This window comes from Drosophila tropicalis, unplaced genomic scaffold (genome assembly GCF_018151085.1).
Source record: "Drosophila tropicalis isolate 14030-0801.00 unplaced genomic scaffold, ASM1815108v1 contig_593, whole genome shotgun sequence".
NCBI classification, from domain to species: Eukaryota; Metazoa; Arthropoda; class Insecta; order Diptera; family Drosophilidae; genus Drosophila; species Drosophila tropicalis.
In genome coordinates, this window is record NW_027173070.1 from 9044212 (window position 1) to 9070376 (window position 26165).

Consider the following 26165-nt stretch of genomic DNA (forward strand, 5'->3'; position numbering starts at 1 on the left):
TATTACCATCGATGGATTCTTTCTAATGGGTGAAATTTTTAGTTACCTTCGTGCGTTGTGCCTCTAGTTCAATGGTGGCATCTTCCAGTTCGGATTGTATCTTCTTTTTACTCTTATCGAGACGATCATTTTGAGCTACAAGCTCCTTGACTTGCCTTTCCAATGCCTCGATATCCTTATTAAGTCGCTTCTTGCCCTCCTCCAGCTCCTTGGCCAAATCGGCATCCTCTTCGGCCTTTTTCTTAATCTCTTGCATTTGAGCCGTGACTTCGGCCAATTTTCTTTCAAAGTTCCGTTTTGCCTCCTCATCCTCTTCGAGTTGTTCCTGCAGGGCTTCCTTCTCGGATTCGATTTGACGCAACTTGGAGCTTAGACCCAATTTCTGTCGTGTCTCCTCTTCGAGAAGTTGTTGGGCTTCCGTTAGCTGGGATTCCATATTGCTGGCCGATTTCACTGCAGCGGACGCCTTTAGTTCGGCCTCTTCCAGTTGATTTGTTATATTCTCCGCCTCTTGTTGCAATTTCGTGCATTTTTCTTGCAACTCGGAGCGGGCGCGTTCGATTTCGGCCAATTTGACTTGCAATTCGGCAATCTGGGATTCAGCCTGTTTGCGTCGACGATCATTCTCTTGTCTCGAACTGTTTACACTACGCAATTCGGTGGCCAAATCGGCATTCTCGGCTTCGAGAGTGCCCTTAGCCTTCTCGAGAACAGCCTTGGCTTTGCGCAAGTTCTCCAATTGATCGTTGATGCCATTCAATTCTTGGGAATGCTTGTGTCTCATCTCAGCGAGAAGGCCCTCATGATTGACAGTCTCCTCTTCCAGAGACTTTTTCAATGTGGCCAATTCTTGTTCTCGCTTTGAGCGTAACTCTTGTTGGGCTGGAAAATGCACGAAATTTAGCATTATTTTTTTAGAAAACTTCATAGATAACATATATTTTTTCGAATTTTTTTTCTTTTTTTCAAAAGTTTTGGGAATTGTCATGACGTACCTGCTGTGGTGTCCAGAGAATCAAGCAATTCATTTTTAAGTGCTTCCAATTCCTCGCTGAGATCACGTCGCACCTTTTCGGCCTTGGCACGGGCTGCCTTCTCGGCCTCGAGATCCTCTTGAATCTCAGCCAATTGGGATTCAAGTTCACGCTGAGCCTTTTGCGCTGTGGCCTTGGTGGCCGATTCCTCATCGATGCGCATTAGTGTTTGGGTGAGTTCCTCTTCACGTTTCGCCAATTGGGCTTGCATCTCCTCCACCTGGGTGCGTCTTTCGTTAAGCTGTTCCTTGAGATCTGCCACTTCAGTTTCTATTTTTCTCTTATTGCGATCAGATTCCTGACGCTGTTGCTGATCCTTGTGCATTCTCTCCTCCAACTCGGCTATGGTGGCCTCATGCTTGGCCTTCAGTTTAGCCAAGTGTTTGGCTTTCTCCTCCTCCTCGGCAAGAGTCTGGGACAGATCATTGGCACGTTCTTCGAGAATTTTCTTCTCCTTGATGAGCTTATGGTTCTGATCATCGGTGAGGGCCAAGTCCTCTTCATGCTTTTTAATCTTGGCATCCAATTGAACCTTTTCGAGTTGAAGTTTCTGGCGTGCTGCCTCCTCCTCCTCGAGTTGCTCTTCCAGATCCTGGATATGCAATTCCAATTTCTTCTTCTCACCGCCCAGAGCCAAGACACGTTCTTCCTCCTCTTCGATGCGTGTCTCTAGCTCCTGCATCATGTCCTCCAGCTCCTGTTTGCGGGCCATTAAACGTGAACGCGACTCTTCGGCCTCAGCACAGAGTTCAATCTCGGCTTGCAGCTGCTCGGCCACTGTTGTCTTCTCGGATAGAGCTTGCTGATATTTACGCTCATATTCCTGGGCATTCTTGGCCAAGGTATCCAACTTTTCGCGCACCTGCTTCAACTCATCCTCCTTCTGGACAAGTTTCTCCTCCTGCTTGGTGACCTCCAGCAATGGTTTGACCTTGGTATAGAGACGCCACCATTGCCAATTGCGCAGCTTCAAGTAGGCAGCGCAATTACGCTGAATAATCCTTATGGCATTTAGCTGCTGCAATCTCTTCTGATAATTGCGACGGGCAAGGAATCCACGACAGAAGGCCTGGAAGTTGACAATCAGATCAGAGATCTTAAAGTCACGCTCCTCCTCCAAATGGGCCAAGACGCCCGCTCGGAAGAAGATTTTTGACTGGCCAACACGGAATAGATTCGAATCCAATTCCAGAGCCTGAATCATCTTCTCGCAGGCCTTCTTGCCGTCCATAAAGCCCTTGGGTATAACATTCGGTGTTAGCAGCTCATAACGCTGACGGAACTCCTGGAAGGGTATGCGATTCGGGAAGCCCTGGCGACAGATGCGTATACCCTCGAGCACACCATTGCAACGCAACTGATCGAGCACAAGGGGAGCATCGATTTTGCCCGCCCGCTTCTCATGATTGGGTATGATACAGCGCACAAAGTTCGGATTCGTGTTGCGCAGTGTGTCCATCAGTTTGGCCAATTGCTCCTTATACAGATGCGACACAGTGCGGAACATGCCCTTTCGGGTGCGCGCCCCGAACTGTGTGTCGGTCAGGGCCTGCTGTGCCATGCCCACAATTTCCGCATCCTTCCAGATGTTCACGACAAACGGATCCTGTGATGCCTGCAACAAGGACACAATATTCTCATTCAACGGATCCATATTCTTCATTAGCCACTTGGCTGCCGAATAATCCACACGTCCAGCATAATGGACAATCGCAAAATCGGCCACACCACGGAAATCGGTTTTCATGAATTTCGGATGCATCGAATGGGCGGATACCAATTTATCGACAAATGTCTTATCCGTTGCCTTGGGGAACCAACATTCCTCATCCAGCAGAGCCATTATGCCGCCTGGCTTATCAATCAAATCGATTGTTGGCTGCAAATCGAGACCGAAATCAATGAATTTCCATTCAATGCCCTCGCGCTGATATTCCTCCTGCTCTAGAATGAACATGGTGTGATTGAAGAGCTGTTGCAGCTTCTCATTCGTATAATTGATGCACAACTGTTCGAAACTATTCAGTTCGAATATCTCAAAACCAGCCATATCGAGAATGCCAATGAATGAGGCACCCTGCCGCTTGGTGCGATCCAAAGAACGATTGATACGATTCACCAGCCATTTGAACATTCGTTCATAGCAAGCCTTGGCAATGGCCTCGACGGCGAATTCCACTTGCTCTTTGGTCTGGGCCTTGGTCACAAAATCACGGCCCACCTTGATGCGTGGCGTCAAGAAGGCACGTGTCATATCTGTAACACTCAGACCCAATAGATGAGCAATCTTCTGGGCTACCGTATTATCTGGCAATGTGGCCTGATCATTGTTACGCTCTTGGCGGAATTTCATGCTACCAAATAGCAATACGGCACTGACAATACGGAATATCGAATTGAAATCTTCCGATGTCATGCCCATAATATTCATCGATTTAACCGTCGCCTGGAATTCAGCATAATCATCCACACCGGGCACGGGTAGATTGCCATTTGAGAGGAATGCATACGATTTGACGTCATCCAAAATGAATTTCTCACGCTGTTCGGGTGAGGCACCCGCCAGCAATTGATAGAAAATATGGAATGTACGTTCATCCTTGGCTTGACGAATGGCACGCGATTTCTCCAGCAAATATGTCTCGATATTGGCACCGGATATAAAGCCCGAAGCATCAAAATTGATGCGTATGAATTTACCCTATAAGAAATAATAACAAAACTTAGTACATATAAATTTTAAATAATTATTAGTTCACTTACAAAACGCGATGAGTTGTCATTCTTTACAGTTTTGGCATTACCAAAGGCTTCCAAAATGGGATTGGCTTGCAATAGTTGTTGCTCCAGTTCACCCTAAGGATATATAGAAAACAAGGAAAAGCATATTCAATTAGTAAATTAGTTAAAGTATTGCTTCTCTTTTAGAAAGGTGGTTAGCCACATAAAACAAATAACTTAGACTAAACAATCACAAGACACATTTATACAACAAATAAATCTATAACAGAACTGTACGAATATTAGTCTTGGTCTCTACAAAGGAAACACAACATGCAATTTCTCTCAACTAAACATACAACAAATTTTTGGTTTGGACGCTGGACAATCTCTTAACAACCAACACCACCACCACCACCTCCGATAGTTGGATCATTTCATGTTCGAATAGTAAATCAACACTGGGCGGCTTCTTCTCATTTGGATATTTGATTGATGAGTGACAATTCAGAATCTTCATTGATTGTCCAGCTATCGAATGACGTTGATAATTACATTTGACATTTACGTAATTTCTTGTGTTGACGCAAAAGTTCTGCAAGGATTAGGATAAGGTAGGATTTAAGGTGTTGTAAGGTATGATGATATAGAGGAGCTGAGATAAATGAATAAACGTTGCCTGGAGTCAGTTTCACTGCCACCATAATACAATACAAATAAAAATACGTGCCTTACAACTATATATGTACATTAATTTATTAATAAATATATTTTATTTTAATTGGGGGCATGGGCGTGGCTGATGTGATACTTTACCGCAAATGTCTCTTGATGACTACTCTAAAAAATGCGTAGGCAGGCGATAATAGCGAGTTGGCATGAATAGTTTTTTGGATTAGGTACAAGAGATTGAGAGAAAGATATATATATATATGTATATATATGACAGTTAGGATCAAAGATTAACAATTTCATTCAGAAATCAATTAAGAAGGTACAAAAAAAAAAAAAACAAATGATAAACAAAACTTTAAAAGAAAATTTCATACAGAATAGCGAATGATAAGAAATTGAAAATAAGTAATAAATCATAAATAAAAAAACTTTACGGACTTTTAAAAATTATAACGTAAAAAGACAGAGATTCAAAATTAAATTAATAATAAAAAAAAAAAACAGAAGTGAAAATATTTAAAAAACAATAAAAAATTTTAAAAAAGGCTAAAAGATAAAATTAAATTAAAAATATAAAAATCATAAATAATAAAAAAAAAACATAAAATTAAAAACACATTGAATCATAATGATGAATAAAATTCTGGGAACAAATTATGTTTAAATTATTTAAAGGCAAAACAAAAAAAAAAAATTACAAATTCAAAATTAAGAAATGTAATTTAAGCAAAAAATGAAAATTTTTAAAGACAACTAAAAATGTAAACAAATTTTAATAGATTTAATAATTTAGAGAAAACAAAAAGAAACTGAGAACATATTAAGCTTTAAATATTTTAACAGCAAGCAAATGAAAATAAAATAACACAAATAAAAACTTAAGAGACAATTAAAAACGCAGAGACTAAGAGCAAAATAAATTTAAAATATTTTAAAAAACGAAAAACACAAAAATTTAAAAAAAAAAATGCATCATAAGTGAAAAAACACGATAAAGACATTCAAAAATAATAATAATAAAAATGATTTTTCACAAAACGAAAATATATTTAACAATTATATATCTTGTTAATTTGTTAAACAAAAAAAAAAAAATAATAATAATTTGATTCGGTTTTTCTTTCAATCTTAGTTTTTGCATACTTACAATGAGCACGGCAGGATGCGGCACCTGGTTGAGGTTGAGTGGTGGGAGGATTCGATATTTCAGTTTCGGTTTTATACAAAATATACAAAAATTCATTTATCAATTTAAGCATTTAAGAAGAAGTGAAGACAACAACCAGTCCGTAATGTACAACAGGTAGGTGTAGGTGTGTGTGTGTAGGTAGGCAGGTGTATGTATGTGTATATATATATTTATAGTATACATGTGTGGTTGGTGTGTTTGGGTAAAAAAAAGATAACGTTTGCACATGAAAATAAATAAAAAAGAAAGGAAAAACCATTAAAACATAAAAATAAAATAAAAAATAAATCAAGTTGATTCTTATTTATGTATATTTAAATATATAATTCCAAAGCAGAATCATAAAAAATATTCCAAAAATATTGCCAAAGATATGTGCTTATATTCAAATATTTCCACTTAAACCTCAAGTAGCTTTTACTTATGTATGTAGGTAAATTTGTTTAATTTTAAGGATATTTATATTTAAGAGGAACTCATGGAATCAAGCAACCATGGCAACCTTTTAAGTAGTCAATTCTTTAATACATATATTTGCATGTAAATCCTACAACTAGTTTTTTGCTTTAAATAGCTTAATATTCTTATTTAAAATTTTGAAATTTAACTCAAGAAAAACTTAATTACAAATATTTTGTTATCTTTCGTAATTTGATTTTCAATATTGCTGTATTTAGGCTGCTTAGCCTTAAAAAATTCATAGACTCCAAGCCTTGCAGAGGCGAATTATAATGGGTTTGAACAAAATGATGCCTATAGACGACACTGATCCCAAAAGGGTTCAATCTTATTATTTAATCTTTTAATAACTTTATTATTGTACATACATTTAAGTTATATTTTTATTTTTCTTAATCTGGAATCTTTGCTTACGAATTCTAATGAAAGTATATAACTTTCACTTTGAATCTTCACAGTTATCGTCCTAAGATAGATCCGAGACATCAATGACTTGTTGTAACTTGTGTAGAATTGAAATAACTTCTTTATATAGGCATTCGTTTAGCAAAGTCTATAATAATAAGGATCTAAACCTACCAAAAGTTGACCAAAAAAAGTAATTTCTTAAGTTGCTCTAAAGTTGAAAGGAATTTTGAACACTTTTGTCTTATCGGAAGTTTTCTTCAAAGTTTCTATAACTTTTATTAAATCTGTTGACTATGCAAAACTTAAAACTTTAGTTTACTTTTGAAAGTGTATAATTTTGTTTCTTCAATTGTCTTCTGTATGTACATATGTATGTATGTATGTATGTGTATAGCAAATGCAATGGGTCTTTAAGTTCAATATTTTAGCTCTTCTTATCTTGTCAATAGATAAAGAAAAAACAATAACTATCGTTCCATTATACATAGTTAGTTAACCAAGTTGTGGTAGTTATAATTGTTGCTGCAGTTGTTGTTGTTGTTGTATCTTGGCAGGTAACATGATCTAATTTCTAATCAAAGGCAAACATACAAAACTTGACTCAGTCTGCGTTTGGTTTACGATATCAGCTTCTATTTATGGCAAATATAATCATCATCATAACAACATTTGTGTTTGCTTTTCATTTTTTCTTGTTTTTTTTTTTTTTTTTTTTTTTTTGTTACGATGTGGCTTATCACGTTCGCGCCTCATATAAGGCGAAAAACATACAAAAATTTTGGTAAAATTAAAGTGTGTTTAGAGCTCAAGAGCAACAGGATTGGATTTTTTTAAAGCCCACCAATTATGGGATCCAATCGTTGGAACAACTGTTGCTGCAATTGCAACTTCAACTTGACAGCTGCAGCAATTCAAGTGATTTAATTTTCAATTTCTCATCATTAACAAATAAATTGAAAACGATGGGAAATTTGTCATCACAAATTTGTGACAGAATCACGAGAGGGTCACACACCAGGGAGGGCGGAAGAATGATGTTGAATAAGTTTCTGATTTTAGTTTTATTTTTTCTTTTCTTTTTTTTTTGGGCAAAAATGTTTGCCCTCATTTTTTGTTTATTTTTTACTTCATTTGCTTCTTTTCTTTTTTTTTTTTTTTTTTTCAATTGAAACGCCCAAACAAAAATGCCACACAAAAAAAAAAAAAAAAAGAGTTGCGGGCGTATAAAAGCCAATTTGCCGACATGAATAAAGAAAATAAAAGTATATACATACATCAATGACCAAACACAAACGTCACGAATTGTTTATGCCCAGCAATTTTTATATTTATAAAAGCTTTTAATTGCCACAAGTAATTTTTGAATCTCTCCCATATAACTATATAACTACCGAATAAGCTTAATAAATGTTTTCCTTTCCTATAAATATGAATTCTTCAGTATGAAAAGTACTAAAAAAATTTTAAAATTATTTCGTAATCTTCTAGTCTACATGAATACTTGGAGTTTGAGTTTAGTTTAAGGTTTAAAAAAATATTCCATTTTGTAATTCATTCAATGAGGCATTAGCACTGTTAATCCTTTGGAAACTTAGGTCTTTTAATAATTCATAATATTTTATTCATTTGATAAGTTTATATTTTGAATTCTCTATGTGAATAGTCTGAGTATTCGTAGTTTTGAAAAGATATTTAAGTTAATACTTATTAAACAATCTACATGAATACTTAGAGCCATTTAATCACTTGGTGATATATGAGTAATCAAAATACAAAATTTGATCTGTCTTTTAAGAATAATCTACTTGAGAAACTCCAGAATACTCGAAAATTTTAAAAGATTCGTTAATTTATTAAATCAACAACGTTTTTTTGTAAGTTCTAAACTCACCGAAGTCGATGGGGTTTCGCCCTAAGTGAAGCAATACTTGAAAAGTAGTTCCATAAGGGATAATGAAAAGGATTGTAGATTGACGAAACATTTTGTTATTTGGAATTCAAATGTTAGTTGTCATTGACAAATAATTTGATTAGACAAAGGTCTAAAAGTAATCACGTAGATTGATCTTAGTCACTTTGTCCCTTAAAGGAGTCTAGTTAAAAATAATTGAATTAAAAAGAAATGATCTATAGTTATTGATCTATTACTCAAAGTAGCTACTTATCATAAAAACCTGATAGAAGATTTCACTGTTGATGCTTTTTATGTCTAAGGATATAGTGATATAAAGTTTTATAAGAAAGAAAAGAAGAATTGATTACTTAGTCATCTTCCAATCATCTTCCATCTAGTCAAACGCATATACCCTCCTCAAAACTTTATAAAAACTATGAGAAGTATTGTAATTAATTACAATAATGGTTATTATAGCAACAACAACAATAACAACGACACATAACAATTGTGCAACTTGGCGTGTCATTAATGTGAATATAATAAGACTCTTAAAAACCCAACTGCTGCAGTTTTTCATCCATATTAGATATTTTGTATCTATTTTGTATTTGTATGTTGCTGAAACTTACCGCACCCGAACCCTTGGGCTTGGAGGCTGCCACATAGGCCAAAAACTGTATAACCTTCTTGGTATTTTCGGTTTTGCCAGCACCCGATTCGCCAGTACACAAAATCGATTGGTCTTCGCGATCTGTAAGCAAACAAGAAAAGAAAAAACAGAGAAAAAGTGAATAAGTGAGTAAGTGACATACTTCAATTTCAACAAAATTTTGGCTGACAAAACAATAAATCCCTTTCCCTTTTCTCTTCCCCCACTCATACTTCAATCTCCAAAAATAACAACTGCAGTCATTTATAAATAATTTTTTTTCTGTAAGCAAAACCTCGGCTTGATTTTTTTTGTGTTTTGTTTTTTTGGGTTGACCTAAATTCATAAACGCAAAAAACCAGAGTAGAGTAGGAGAAGAGACATACATCAATTGAAAATAAAAAGCCATAAAATTGTTGATTGTCAATTTCTTGATATTCATACATATATCTTCAATGTGTGTGTGTGTAATATGTGGCGCCTCTTAATAACATTGATCTAATGCCCATATCATCATTGAGAACTAGATTGCAGCAACGGCAGCACCGAGGCTGCTATATGATCCCATAATATAGATTTTGCAAACCACAAAAAAAAAAAACACAAACTTCCACACACACACAGACACAAACATAACGATCCGACCCCGTACTTATTATGGCCATAACACATAACCATAGATGGACTGAACCTCATTTTATGCGCGCTTTTTTGTTGAGATTTCTGTGTTTTTTTTTTTTTTTTTTTAACGACTCCAACGGCGGCGTCAAGCAGCATTTAGAGAGATATTTATGTACATACATAAATACATGTATTGCATAAGCAACAAATGATCAAATGAATGAACGAATATATGTATACGACAATACAAAGGAGAAGTAGCTGGAGGAGGCGGAGAAGGAGGAGTAATCAAACCACATAAAAATAAAAGGGGGGGAGTGAGAAAATAAAAAATAAACCAAAAGAAATAGTTTTTATGCACACAGAGAAAAAAATATTGATTTAACACAATTTTTGGAATTTTTAATATACTTTGACCCAAAAGTAGTGAGGAAAGGACCTTTAATTGATTTTGTCATTGAAATCTTAAAAAAAAAAAATAGCATTCTACATATTTTACTTGTTAAAAGGAATTTCGGATTTCGTTGTATGTAGACTTTTTTCTTTTACTGTATTCCCCAAAAAAATCGTAGCTGAGGTTAGACAGATATCCTCGAACTATTTAGTGTTGTCCTGGACATCGAACTAAGTCCTATGTCGAATACATTCAAGCAATATCGAAATGAAGTTCCATTGGGGAAGATCAGAGATCAGAACAGAAACAAAGATTCGTTTGACATCTCTCATATCCCAAAAAACTTTATAATAATGAAATAAATTATGAAATCATTAGCTTGACCACCCATTTTCTATACTATGTGCCAATATTTCTCTCAGTGTTATATATAAATGGTATTAAAAAAAACCATATATAAGAAATTAAAGCTTAAATATTGGCGCCAATGTGGTATTTAATGGTCGTTTTATTATTGGATATCATTTTGCGCGCTCAATTAAAATTAATTTGAAAAATATTCGGAACAATAACAATTACAGAGAGAAAAAAAAAACTAAAATGTTCAACTTCAGCAGGAAATACGGGGAGATGGCGAGAGGAGATACAGAAAGAGAGAAACCCATTCTATTTCTAAATATAAACCAAATCTAATTAACTTTAAAAGATATATATTCCCAAATAGCAGTCTAAAGTATATTATGCATGTAAATTCCATTAAATTCTTGTTCTCTGTTTCAGGCGTTCAAGGCGTGTCTCGCCCTTGCCATCAACTTATGACATTGGATACATAATATTATTATTATTATTATTATGAGAAGGCATTGGAATGTGCCATAAAAAACATATATTGCAGTTTCTCCGACTTGAGAAGGTGATAAGTCAGTCCAGTCCCAGTCAAACGCGAATGCGTGTTTCAGAGCAATGGAGAAGGACAGTTGCGTTTTACCATCTTGGCATTTGGGCTTGCCCAAAGTCCAACGAAAATATATAAATCAAAATTTCAAAAGGGAAGTCAAATGGGTAGTTAAGCACACACCTTTTCATTTTGGGAGTGGAGGGGATATAGAAGCTGGCTAACTAAAGTCGAAATTATCAATGCAAAACCACCTCAATAAAGCGAATATAGAAATTTATTAAGCGTCAAATATGGTGACAATTTAATTTTGTTTAAACATTTTGTTCGTTTGACAGAATATTTTTCCAACATGTTTTACAACCATATATGGTTATAAGCAATATATGCATATAAAGGTATGTATCACCTCCCCCCCACCACCAAAAAAAAAAAAAAAAAACCAGGTGAGTCATCTCAACGACATCGACGGACGGTTACGCTTGAAACGGACATATGCATATTCATATGAGGGAAAGAGAGGATAAAGTATAATAAAAAGTCAGTGAAGCCAAAAGCCAACTGCAGCTCAGGCGAAGTAAAAAAAGGAAACCAGTTTGCTACCTGATTAGAAGCGCAACACATTCACCAGCTGATTATGATGATCATAATGACGATGATGATGATTCATTCCAAACATCTATTCATTCATTAAGTGGAATGGTTTCACTCGAATGTGGAGCAACAGCAACTGTCATAACCAAATACCTGGGATCTGTTTTTGGATGACTCCTCTCTTTGCCTCTGATTAGTAGTTTACTAAAATATTTCGCATTGCGCATACAATTCGCAGAAATCAAGAGTGACAGAGAGAGAGAGAGAGTGAAAGACCCTTAATGTTTGAATCCAAAACCGGTGGCCTCTTATCTTATCTAGCGCGGGGGTATACATATTTCTCTGGTTTTTTTCTTTTTCGTGTTTACTTGTGGAATTTTCGATAAAGTCTAAAATAATAAATACCAACGTTGAAACAGACTTTGAATAAGTTTTGGGGACTTTGTATGTAATTGATAAGCAGACAGAATTTAAATGCAATTCCATGAAATTTTTTTTGGCAAATAAATGTAAATGCGTATGCATTGTATATCTCTTTTACTTGTACAAGACTTTGTTTGGATCTGTTTTTAATATCCAAGGCTTTGGTTCTCGAATCTTATTTCATTTGTATTCAACTTGAATGTTTTATAAGCCCAGGTGGCAATTTTTGAGTTTGACTTTGTTGAAAGTGTTTGTTAGAGCTTTTTTCTTTATCGGAAACCCAATTCAAAGTCAACGGTGTTTGGACTTTGGTCTATTTTATGAAGAGGTCTTGTCAAATTGTCTATGACATTCTCTTGCTTCTCTTCTTATCTAATTTTTAGGATTTGGATTTGGTGAAAAAATTTAAAGCATTTTTGAAATCGCATTGAACTTGTCTAAACTTTTAACTTTGCTTACAAATTAATTGCCAAAGGTAATCGAATTTTTAAGTTTAATAATAACAAAATCATGCAGATTAGGCGTCTGAAAAGATTTCACCTTGATCTGCGCTCTAGACCAGAGACTAACTGGTTAGTCGTCCCTGAAAACCCTGAGAAATCAGATAGTCCTTTACCTTCAGCTTACAATAAAATTTAAAGTACTTAAAATTAGATTTTTACAAGTCATGAAAATGTTGAAACAATGAGTTCTGATATGGAGATGTAGATTTGGAATCGAAGGACTTGTATCTAGTACTTATTATAAAAGTTTATATTTAAAACTTGGTATGTTAGACTAATACCAAAAGTTTAGAAATCAAAAAAGTTCGGGACCACATTGCGTATACATAATTATCGAATTGCTTTGGGGGTATTGATGTACCGACAAAAGTCTAGTGTTTCCAAAAATTTTAAGAAAATATAATTCTTTGGTTGATTCCATTCGCAAAACGCAAACTTTGTTTGCTCGTTTCTTTCATTTTGACCACTTTACACACAATATTCTCTCCTACCTCTTCACCCTTTTTCTTCTTCTTTCCGCTTTGTCTAGTTGTTTATTCATTAATCTATAATTGATACTTACCACCCAACATGTTTCTATAGGCACTATCCGTTATTGCAAATACATGCGGAGGCACTTCGTGTCGCTTTATACCCTTATACCGTTCCATAATCTTTTCAGTATAGATTGGCAATTTCTTGTAGGGATTAACCACAACGCAGAAAAGACCGGAATATGTCTGAAATTATATATAAGAACAAAGATATTTTATCGTAAGTATTTGTTTAAAAGTCTAACATTGTCTTCACACATACATAAGAAATTTCGAGCTTGGAAACTTTAAATTTTGCCAAATAGTAATTTTTGGCCCATTGGTAAAACATTTTTTATTTTGACACATGATGTTCAGTGGCCTAGTTAATGTGGTTGCCACACAGACACACACCGCATAGCCGGGAGACATGTGCTTTAAAGTTGGCCCATGGGCAGGCAGACAGGCAGGCAGGCGGACAGACAGTCCGCCACAGGTAGCACCATAAACAGCAAACGCATGTATTTAATATCTTGAATCGAAATCTCCAATCTAATAGACAAGAAACCAACGACCAACTAACGAACCAATACAAATGGTGAACCAATAACCAGCCTACCTATATCTATCCACCTAACTGCCTACATACATATTGTGTATACACATATAACTAGGTTCAATCCCCAGATACATCACGGCGTGGGCACTAAGTATGCAGCGTTGCGGCGTTTATTAAACAAACAATTCAAAATGCAAAGGTAAGATGGAGCCCCCCACAATCTCCTAATTCTCCTAATGAAATGGAAAGTTTGGCCTTAACGCTCTTTTTGTTTTAAGTTTCAAAATTTGCCATTAAGTTTTTCGTAGGTCGCTTCGATCTGTGCTGCTGCTGATGATGATGATGATGAGTCACATTTTGGCCAAAAACCTCGACCGATGAGTGGCAAGAAAAAATAAAATGAAAAAAGGTGGCCAAAAATGGCTAAATAAGCAAACACAACAAACATATAGATATATATTTTTTCTCTTGATGTGTTTTTTTTTTTTGTGCCTGTCGTTCGTTTCGCTGTTTTTGGCAATCGTTTAGAAGTGGCCCTGACTCGTGACGATGTTCAAAAACAGTTTAATTTATGCCACATGCTCTCTCTCTTTCTCTTGCCGGTTCTGATTCTTGATTTTGTGTTCTTCTTGTTGTGTTGAGTCATTGTCCTGCTTACATCATAATTCATTCGCTACGATCCTGTGAGATTGTGTGTGTTTGTGTGCAGGTCAATCTGTAGATTTATGGCCATATATGGTAAGCTCTCCAAGCTCCAAGTAGAAATATGTTTGTATACATATATGTATATGTAAATGAGTGGAGAGCCGGCACTTAAATTACACGCCAAGCCAAGTGAAGGGGAGGAGTCGAAGAGGGCTAAGTAAATGAACGTGCAATGCTTTTCAATTAAGCTTTAACATCAGCAACAAAGTCAACGTCAACAATAACGCCAATGATCATGATCATGTTCATAATCATTATTATAATGTGAGGTAAGCTTAATTCAGATAATCATTTAACAACTCAAACAATTTATCTAACAAGAAAATTTGATTTTCTATCTCTCTTAAATTTTCGACTGCTTTGAAGGATCTTTACTATAGTCAAATTGAAATTTAATAGATACTTCTCAATTATTCTCTTCTTCCCCTTATATAAAGCCTTTGACTAGGCTTAAAATTGTAATCTTCTATATGTATATGAGACTATGTAGTCTATTGATCTTCTTGAGATTTGTCTTCCAATTAAGTAGAGCTAAGACTTATTAAAGGTGTCAAATATGAATACTCATTCGTCACATTCAGTGGATTGGTTTCTCTATTCAGTGATTTAAGCACTTGTATTCATTCCATTCAATTTTGTTTTAACCCTTATGACTTAATTTTAAATTAAAATAGATTCTTAGAAATCTTTACCATTATAAATTTTTTTTTTTTTTTGGCACATCAAACAAAGATCACCAGTAATAAAGCCCATTATACGGTTCTACAATCTTGTAACTTCCAAACCAATGTGATTAGTGTTTATCTATTTTAAATACCATAGATTCAGTTTACAACAGTCAATTTTAAAGTAAGTACATATATCTTCCCACATCTTCAGTCGGTAAAGGTTATCGTTCAAACTTTATAAATTTACATATCTTGAGATAAAATCTGTTTTCTAATCAGAATACTAAACATTGGAGATATATCTATGCAAAAAACTTTGTATCTAGTAGCCAAAAATATTTAATTTTTTAATGTGCTCTTTAGAATATTAATAAGATTTGTTTTTTATATGCTTTAGAGACTCGAGTGACACCCAAATTCTCAATAGGAATGCTAATTATTTAAAGTGCTAGATATTTAAAGTCAGTTGTCCTTAAAATTGATTTCTAAACAAAACCTGATTGATTTATTTACCTTATTATAACTCAAATATAAATGGACGAATAGATGAAAGACTTATATACTGACCAATTAACCTAAAAAATCTTTGTCTTGTCTTTAAAAGCAAATTCTTCAGGGACCACAAACAGAAAATAATCCTAAGATTCATTTTTAACTTGAATAAAGGTCAGAATTCTAATTAGGGTAAAAGGGTATCCGGTATCCGTCACAATAACGTGTGAGTATTATTTAGTTTTATGGTCTAATTCTAAACAAAAACTAAGTTTACCATTTGTGGCACATGTTGTAAGCTTAGTGAAATGTCGGCGCCTTTGAACTATGTAATACCTCAACGTTTCCTCACACCCCTTAAGAAGAACACCGACACATGCACACACACAACCAACTACATATGTAAGCAAAAACCTAAATAGTAGACATAGACCACCCTCTTGGTGTGGATTGAAATATATATATATTTAGAAAGATGTACTTATTTTTGTGAAAATTTTTAAATATAATTTATATGCCCGCAAAATGCATGCAACGCATCGCATCGCAACATAAATAAATAAAATGGGAAATTGCACGAACAAAAAATGAAATATGAAATGGCAAATCTGGCAAAACAAATTAAGTGTCACCAAGAAATAGAGACACACACACATGAGAAAAGACAGCAGAAACTACAGAGAAATGTAAATTGCACTTGGCGCATTTATTAGGAATTTGCAATTTCAATTAGTGTGCACCACACAAAGATAGTTAGAAGCATAAAGGGAGGATGGGCGGGCGGTAGGGGTGAATGGAAATCATAAATCAATTAATTGGTAAATTTCTCAAGACATTAATGAAGATGTCTAAATGAATGCAATATGTACATATAAAAGACATTTGCCACAACCAATTGCATTTTGCAAGCAGCCGCAACTAATTGCTAAAGGTGGACAAATGAGGGGGCCAGGTGAACCAGGTAGGTGGAGGAGCGGCGGCCAGTCTCATGGGTGGGTTTTGACGCCCATTTCATGTCCAAACAAATTGCCCATATTTGTATGTTTCTTTCTACAAGTGCGTGTGTGTGTGTGTGTGTGCGAGGTGTCGACAATTTTTGGATTGGCCAACAGCTGCCAGGCAAATTAATTTTAAATGAAATTTAAAAATCAAATTAAATGTCAACAAATTAACACAATTAACGAACTAATGCATGAGAACAGAAAGCTGCAAGAACACCAACATTTAGCAACGTCAGCAAGTTTCTTTGTTCATGTACTTATTATTGCTAGTTAAATACCCTGCAAATGATTTACATTTTTATGTATATTTCATGGTTATTTAATTTATTAGATCTTACAAAAAAAAACTGGTTAGTAAAGAACTATTTAATAGAAGTCCTAAACATCAGTTTATAAGAAACAATCATATCTTTATCTATTTATCTTGGGTTTTTCGTCTACAACGTAGAAATCTGTCGATCCCCACCAATTAAGGTTTCATTCATCCAACTTGAAATAGTTTTTTTGGCACTCTAGAAGACTATCGTCTTCCCTTAATGGATCGAATCCTTAATACTTTCTATATCTACAGTGTATTAGGATTCAGATTGAATAAAAGACTCTACTATATACTATAACGTATCTGTACATAGAATTAGATTAGAATTTTATTCATAAAAAGATAGAAAACTGATTTGAAGAATTTACAAACAATGAGAATTCTCTTTAATGAATAGAAAATTCTACAAATTAAATAGATTTGAAATCGAATTTCGTACGAACACAATTTCAAAATGCCGCCAAAAGATTGGTTGACTGTTCTGCAACTTTCGATTCCAATCTCTATATATATTAGCCATGGCTTAATAAATATTTCGTGTAGCTTTCAAATGGGTTATAAGCCAACTTAACGAGAAACTGCAAGCACTAACCATACAACACAACTCATCGAGAGTACGAAACTTCGGGTTTGTCCCGAAGTTCTCTGGGGTTCCATGACTAGGCTAGCTGTTGCAATCAAAAAACCATGAGTTTGTCCCATCTATGTATGTGTTGTATGGTTAGTTCTGCACGCCTATCCTCAATTCAAAATTTAAAGAATATTTCAAGTCTAAATTATACAATAATGAATATATTCAAAGAGATAAAAACCTAGCAATAACTCCAGTGAATAAATATACCACTAAACATATTCCTAAAGTGTATTTAATAGTTGATCTTACTACAACTTTTAACGATTGAAAATTTGTCTTTATTATTTTCTTTTTCTTTTGGTTTCTGTAAAAATGGAACAACGACAAATGACGACTGAGAAAAAAAAAGTGCGTGGCATTCAAAATGTTGTCTCGATGTCTATATAAAAACTGGCCCACAAAATTGTTTACTCTTTTTTTTTTTTGCCTCTTATATGTACATATATCTCTTTTTTTCGCTACGTGTGCGCTGAAGCTTGAACCCGGCCAACCAGCAATAGCAACAAATAAGCATAAACAAATTCAAAGCAGTTCAAGCAAGCGCCCACATCAAAAATCATCAACATTTAATTTAAAACTTTTACAACAACAACAATAGGGAATTGTGTTAAGTATGTTACAAAAAAAAAAAACCACGAAGAGAAGGAAAAAAAAATGCCGCACATAATTTGTAAGCCCTCTGCTGATTGCGGGCTGAGTAACACAAGTTGCAGGCGGCAGCTAACTTGTTGGCAACATGTTGCTAATGGCTTTTAATGAGGGTGGATCATCAAACCAAATGAAATAACAAACAACTGTTTTGTTGTTGTGAAACCATTTTCATTTCCATTTTCAATTTGACTCTTTCGTCTAATGCATTTTTAATTTATTTGTTAAGTGAATTTTCATTAAATTGCAATTCATTTAAGGTTTATCTTGAGATAAATAATGAAAAAAAAATTGCCAAAGAAAAAGTCAGGGTTAACCCGTCTTATGTAGCCGAAGACTAGATTCGACCTGTGCCTAAAGTTGCCTTTAAGTTAAATTATGTTCAAAAGTTGTGTTGGTTTATTGAGGAAGTGGCTACAGAATGATTTTTGGTATGTTTTTCCTGCCATAGTTTTATAAACTCAAACATAATACGAAAACAATGAAAGTTAATAAACTTTTCTTTAGGCATTATACCTTTTTCTCACTACAGCAACATTTGATAAGTGCTTAAAGTGTTCGATGGTAGAGCATTGCATGAACACATTCCATTCCATAACACAAACGAGTGCTTCGGTTCTTGACAACTTCATAAAAGGAAAATTCGATATTTCAGAAAGGAATAGATTTTGAAATCGCAGTTGTGCTTGGTTTTTACTCAATACTTAAAGTTAAACTGCTTTATGTCGGCTTTAAAAGAACCTTTACAACGATATGGCTTTACTAGCTGATTGGCATTATATAAACTTGTATGGAAACACAATCGGTTTTAACGAATATTGGTTATAGCGAAGCAATACTGCCAGTTCCTTGGGTATCGAACATCTACTATATTAATAGCAATACACATTCAAAAAAACTCTCTCTGATGCAGTACTGAAATGGCTGGAATGGCTTTGCAGCTAACTTTGAACAGGATCGGAAATATGAGACCCGTTTGATTTGAACAACTGCAGTAAATTTAAGTCCTTTAATAGAGGAATTTAAAGCGAGATTCTCTGTCAATAGTTAATACTTGAAAGACTTTGAACTAGAACTCATTTTTCGAAATACAAGTTAGAGTTAAACTTGATTTCGGTTACGAATGAGTTGAACTTCTTTCTATTCACTTTTCGTTTGACTATGTTTTGGCGTATCAAATGAATACAGTTTTTGAGTTAATGTATATATTATATGAATGATAACCTCTTTCTTCTGTATGTAGGATTTGCATTCAAATTCTTGAAACATCTGAGCTGGAAGACTCTTCTTGAAGATTGTAGCCCATACAATTGCTCATTTGTTTTTAATGCTATTAATTATTTCCCCTAAAGTCACTTGAACCACCATTTTAATTCGACATGGTAGACACACACACACAATCTTTCACCCTATTCCTTTACTCTTCGCATTCTGTTTTTTTTTTTTTTTTTTTGGTAATTTATGTGATCGATATTAATTGAAGATGCAATTGACTGCTGCCACCGTTGATGTTTAATTCAATGATTTATACAAGTAAAACAAAAAAAGAAATAAATAAATAAACAAAAGTCTTGCTTGACTTTCTGTTTTTGGATGAAATTTATGGCATTGCATACAAATTGTTTGTCATGAAATTGTTTTTTTGTTGATTGAAAATTATATTTCTCATTTTGAATTTTGTTTCGGCAAATATTGTAATTTGTCTCGCCTACGTTTTTGGCATGAATAAAATCAAGCAGCGGATGTTTTTTGAACCATAAATGGGAAAAGCAAAGTTTTAGTGATGCGTTCCGAGGCGAGTGAGTGTGAATAAGTTTGAATGAATATTTGTGTGTGTCAAATATTTGCCAAGCTTTTAAGCAAATAATCAACGACAGTTTCAATTTTCCAAATAAAAAGACACATGCTTTGTTTAGTTAAAGACGCGTCATCGGGCTAGGAGCACCATCATCATCATCTTCTTTAACGGATAGACAGCAAAAGTTGTCTTGGTCGTCGTCATATTGCCAACAGCTGGTCACATGGTGGAAACTTTCAACATGTTTGGTCTCCCCCAAAACCCAACAAAAAATCATCTAATGCCTCTAATGTCTTTTTTTGTCTTTGTATTTGTATTTGTTTTTGTTTTTATGTGTGTGTGTACTTACATAGATCAAGCCAGAGTAATATCTGTCTTTGATGTTGTGCAATACAGAGGCCTCATTGAGACATGTCAGCTCGGCCATATCCTCGACTTTGTCGAATTTTGGCGGATTCATTTTTTGTATATCATCGCGTAGGATCATGACACGTTTGCCGGTTTCGGCCAATTCCACTTCGACCTCATCGCCATGTTCACGCTTAATACTGGCGGCAACGAAACCCTGAAAGAAAAACAAAAACGTAGAGTTAATAAATTGTAAAGTAAGTAAAAGAAAGATATGTTTTTAAAGAGAGGGGGGCCAAGAGCGAAAGGACTGATGGAGGCGGAGAAGTGGTGGGTACATCCGCAGCTTATAGCTCAGCGGGTAGGCGGCAGTAGCGGCATTATAAAAACAATGGCATGGCATGGTGTTCTTCTTTAGTGGTGTTTGTTGAGTGAGTGCATCACACATCTTAGCGGCGCATCATCTCGGCATGAGTCAAGCGCCAACATAAGAAATAATTGTGCACAGACGACTACGACTCGACTCTGACTGCACCCGTTCGTTCGTTCAAGTGGTCCAGGGGCAGGAGACAGACTAACAACAATATAGTAGACCAAGGGTGGGCACGTAGTGGCTCTTTTGGCTCCCGTGGCTCTTTACCGGCAGAGGCTGGGCAGAGAAAAAGGTCATTTTTTGGTCTCGACGCACACAAAAATTTGTGTGTCTCGAGTTTTATGACGGGTCATAAACGACCTTTTTTGGGTCGAGCGAGCGATCGTCGTCGAACTTTTAGACAGAGGGACGGCCAAGTACCGAATTTTACGGGGAGGGGGAAAAGGGTCGCGATCTCGAGCTCGCAACTTTTAGTCAGAGGGACGGCCAAGTACCGAATTTTACGGGGAGGGGGAAAAGGGTCGCGATCGTCGTCGAACTTTTAGACAGAGGGACGGCCAAGTACCGAATTTTACGGGGAGGGGGAAAAGGGTCGCGATCTCGAGCTCGCAACTTTTAGACAGAGGGACGGCCAAGTACCGAATTTTACGGGGAGGGGGAAAAGGGTCGCGATCTCGAGCTCGCAACTTGTGGACAGAGGGACGGCCAAGTACCGAATTTTACGGGGAGGGGGAAAAGGGTCGCGATCTCGAGCTCGCAACTTTTAGACAGAGGGACGGCCAAGTCCCGAATTTTACGGGGAGGGGGAAAAGGGTCGCGATCGTCGTCGAACTTTTAGACAGAGGGACGGCCAAGTACCGAATTTTACGGGGAGGGGGAAAAGGGTCGCGATCTCGAGCTCGCAACTTTTAGACAGAGGGACGGCCAAGTACCGAATTTTACGGGGAGGGGGAAAAGGGTCGCGATCTCGAGCTCGCAACTTGTGGACAGAGGGACGGCCAAGTACCGAATTTTACGGGGAGGGGGAAAAGGGTCGCGATCTCGAGCTCGCAACTTTTAGACAGAGGGACGGCCAAGTACCGAATTTTACGGGGAGGGGGAAAAGGGTCGCGATCTCGAGCTCGCAACTTGTGGACAGAGGGACGGCCAAGTACCGAATTTTACGGGGAGGGGGAAAAGGGTCGCGATCTCGAGCTCGCAACTTTTAGACAGAGGGACGGCCAAGTACCGAATTTTACGGGGAGGGGGAAAAGGGTCGCGATCTCGAGCTCGCAACTTGTGGACAGAGGGACGGCCAAGTACCGAATTTTACGGGGAGGGGGAAAAGGGTCGCGATCTCGAGCTCGCAACTTTTAGACAGAGGGACGGCCAAGTACCGAATTTTACGGGGAGGGGGAAAAGGGTCGCGATCTCGAGCTCGCAACTTGTGGACAGAGGGACGGCCAAGTACCGAATTTTACGGGGAGGGGGAAAAGGGTCGCGATCTCGAGCTCGCAACTTTTAGACAGAGGGACGGCCAAGTCCCGAATTTTACGGGGAGGGGGAAAAGGGTCGCGATCTCGAGCACTCATCAATAACAACCCTTATTTTTTACTTGTCCCTCACTCCCTTTGCCAACAAGTTGCGAGCTCGAGATCGCGTCCCTTTTCCCCCTCCCCGTAAAATTCGGGACTTGGCCGTCCCTCTGTCTAAAAGTTGCGAGCTCGAGATCGCGACCCTTTTCCCCCTCCCCGTAAAATTCGGTACTTGGCCGTCCCTCTGTCCACAAGTTGCGAGCTCGAGATCGCGACCCTTTTCCCCCTCCCCGTAAAATTCGGGACTTGGCCGTCCCTCTGTCTAAAAGTTCGACGACGATCGCTCGCTCGACCCAAGAAAGGTCGTTTATGACCCGTCATAAATCTCGAGACACACAAATTTTTGTGTTCGTCGACTCGCAAAAGTGACCTTTTTCTCTGCCCAGCCTCTGCTGCTGATGCTCTGGCTCCCAAGTTAAATTTTCGTGCCCACCCTTGTAGTAGACAGATAAGAGAAGACAGATAGAGAGAGTGAGCGGAAGACAGCGAGACACGCATCAGGGAGAAGAAGGGGTACAAGAGCTAAACTCAACGGGAGGCAGATGCCAACAAATTGCCATTGCATCCATGGCAAGGCAAGTTCAAGGCTTTCTCTCTTACTCGTTCTCTATATACATATACCTAAGTATTTAGTTCTGATTTACTTAACCTAATACATCAATTTATGTTTCATTTTCTTCAAATCTCTTAATTTGGTTGCTCATTAGCTCATTGTGATTAATGTTGTGTTTCATTTGAATGTGTTTCAATGAATTTCTCATATTTGCAAACTACTTGCCTTTATAATGATAATGGGAACATTAATAGACATTCTAAAGTTTAAAAATTAAATGCACCGACTTGGTTTGCATTTAAATCTAATAAACCTAACAGTCTAATTATATACCTATAATATTCAGTAACAGATTATCCGGATTTTTTAGTGGAAATGAAGTATTAAAGATAAGAAAATTAGTTTACGAAGCCTATATAAAACTTCTTGAGAATTTATTAAGGATTTCTATATGATTTACAAAACTGAACTAATTTTAAGGAAGTATGTGTTCTGTTTTGAAGAAACCTTCTTTTTCAAAGATAATTTATTTATTTACAAACTTTTCTATAATAAGTATTTTTCCAATTCAAATGTTAAGTTTTGTAAACCGTCAACAAATGTATAGAATCAAAGGTATCGCTATTTTCTGCTTTAATTCTTAAAAAGTCAATCATTTGACGGGGTCATTTGATTGATCTAAGTGATCTTACTTGTTGCCGGATCCTAGTACGTTATTTATATAATAAAACGAAGCAATAACAGAAACTCAATTAACTTTTGTGATAATATGTAAATTTATAAAATATTTCTAAATATGGAACAGATCAATTCAGCGATTACTACCACATACAGTCGTTTCTGTAGGTCCATTTGACCTGGACGAATGTTAAAAGGTTTCTCCAAAATTTGGTTCACATCAGAACTCTTTTGAAAAAAAAAAATTGTAAATCCAAGTTAACCTGAAAGAAAATGTTTAATACAGATTTTCAATTAAGCACTCGCATATTCTAGATCAGATTTAGTTCTACCTATTTCCCTAACTCTGCTTTTCGTTAAAGTTGATCAGCAATGTATGGACTTGATTGGAATGTAGACCATTTGCAGTTTTGCATTTTTAATGTTATTGTTTTTTCTGTGGAAAACTAACGATGAGGTTGCTGCTGCTGGTGCATGCCACCACATCTAGTTCCAATTAGAATTCAAGTGCAACAAAAACAACAACAACTACAGTGATGATTGTCTGCCTGCTGCTGTGGCGCATTGACATTAATCAAATCAGGGGCAAACACTTGGCACTCTCACATGAACACAAGCATGAGGCAGCACACGCAATACCGTAATTCAGTCATTAAAGGGTGCTGCTGGCTGGCAACTGAAGTGCCGCTATAACTGCAGCAAAAATGCATTAAAAGCAACAACAAGAATCAGATGCAAGAAGCATCTGCATCCATTGCACTAACCAGATCCAGGCCCTTATCCATACCCAGCAACCCCCAACTCCATTTTTAGAGGTCCATTAAGTTAAACATGAGCACGCCCCAGCGATCAGTTTCGGGTAAAAGAAACTATATACTTATATATATATATATATACATAAGTATATGCCTTGTTTATCTCTTCTTCCCGGCTCGTTCAACTCTTTTCTTTCTCCTTTTCCCCTCTCTGACACTTTATCTTCCTCTTCATTCCAGAGTTCATATTATCTCTGGGGCCTTTCCGGCTTTCTAGATAAACACATAAAAAAAGACATTATCCCATACTCTTTCCACAAAATACAAATATGAGAAAGATATTTATTTTCCATTGAAATTTTATGGAATAACATTAGCAAAATTTATTACCGAAACCTTTTGGCAAGATCTTACCTTATCTTCAACGCTAAAACTATTTGAGAATTACAACTAGGAATTACAATCCGCTTACAATACCAAAGTTTTGCTGATTATATGTTGATCTTTGTAGTTCTTGAAAATGTGTCTATGAAATGATCGTCATGGGAAAACCTTCAAGTCGAATTAAACGGACGGTTTTTAACATTTTAAAAAAGTCGAAGTTTAAGGATCAATACATTCAATTTTTGGTCAACATATATTAAAATAATATTTATTTTGCAGCTGATTAATAAATAAACTGATAATAATCTTATTTCTCTACATATGTAATTTTCAGAAGTATGTTTAGGACATTACTCATTTGTTGACATTTGGGAAATAAGATGATCTAATGGGTTGTTTTTGACTATAACAGTTGCAGATTTCATTGATCCGAATGATATAATTTAATGAGCTTAGAAAAGGCCATTAAAACCGATCACTTAATTGCGATTTGGTCATGGGGCAAACGCACTTTAGTCAGTCATTTGTTGTGTTCCAATGCACTTGTTTCAAAAATGTTTCATTTATCGGTTTTTTTCATCCTATTCTTGTCTCACTTGTATTTATTAAATGGAGCTGTCAAATTCACAAATTTTCAATGTAAAAGTTTTAACCTTTCTTATTGTGAGTTCAAGCAATGCGATTTAAAAGTTTTGGGACGTAACAAAATTGGATTAAACATGGACGTTAAAATGAAAGATTTGAAAATGCACAATATGACAGTAAGTGTGGCAAAAAATCCGATAAAAATTTATTTAATCAAGATTCTCTTATCGTATTTTAGGTCAATATGGCGTTGTATAGAAGAGCCAATGGATATAAGCCATTTTTGTTTAACGTAACATTTGATTTTTGTGATTTCAAAAGACATCCAAAACGTTATCCATATTTTTATATAGTGGAACAGGCATTTATAAAGTACAGCAACGTTAATCACACTTGCCCATATAAGGTAAGTAGCGAGTAACGAGTAGCGAGTAGAGAAAATAGATGTTGAGTTCGTGCAATTTTTTATTTAGCACGATCTTCGCATAATAAATTGGGTTTTAAAGGACAACATGTTTGAGAAGATGCCTCTTCCAACTGGAAACTATAAGTTCAGTCTCATATGTGGGACGAATGGCATTTGGCGTGCGAAAACGGACTTTTTTCTAGAGCTTGTGGAAGCTTTAATTTGAGCGAAATTTAAATATATGTATAATGTTAATTTGATTGTTAATAAAAATATAAAGCACTTGCTAAAAATGTTTCAGAGCATTATAAATCCTTCTTAAGAAGTGAGTAGTTATTAAAAATATTGCACTTTGGTTTTACTAGTGTAATAGTAAAGTTTTGGGACGTAACAAAATTGGACTGAGCGTGAACGTTAAAATGAAAGATTTGCAAATGCACAATATGACAGTAAGTGTGGCATACAATCCGATAAAAATTTATTTAATCAAGATTCTCTTATCCTTTTTTAGATCAATTTGGCGTTGTACAAGAGAGCCAATGGATATAAGCCATTTTTGTTTAACGTAACATTTGATTTTTGTGATTTCAAAAGACATCCAAAACGTTTCATATTTTTATATAGTGGAACAGGCATTTATAAAGTACAGCAACGTTAATCACACTTGTCCATATAAGGTAAGTAGCGACTAACGAGTGGCGAGTAGAGAAG

At 36.0% G+C, this 26165-nt stretch overlaps 1 protein-coding gene across 3 annotated transcripts in view; it reads right to left on the reverse strand.

The window, feature by feature from the left end:
• The window catches only part of zip (myosin heavy chain 10), a 39054-nt gene that overhangs the window by 2751 nt on the left and 10138 nt on the right, over positions 1-26165 (reverse strand). For 2 of the 3 annotated variants that reach the window (XM_068291417.1, XM_068291420.1), the window contains exons 3-10: positions 20148-20363; positions 13025-13181; positions 9013-9134; positions 5578-5601; positions 4572-4595; positions 3798-3890; positions 996-3735; positions 47-882 (exon numbers count right to left, since the gene is read on the reverse strand). In XM_068291417.1, the coding sequence (XP_068147518.1) occupies positions 47-882; positions 996-3735; positions 3798-3890; positions 4572-4595; positions 5578-5601; positions 9013-9134; positions 13025-13181; positions 20148-20363 (4212 nt within the window). The remainder of the gene's footprint in view (positions 1-46; positions 883-995; positions 3736-3797; positions 3891-4571; positions 4596-5577; positions 5602-9012; positions 9135-13024; positions 13182-20147; positions 20364-26165) is intronic. The other variant, XM_068291418.1, reaches the window with a different exon arrangement.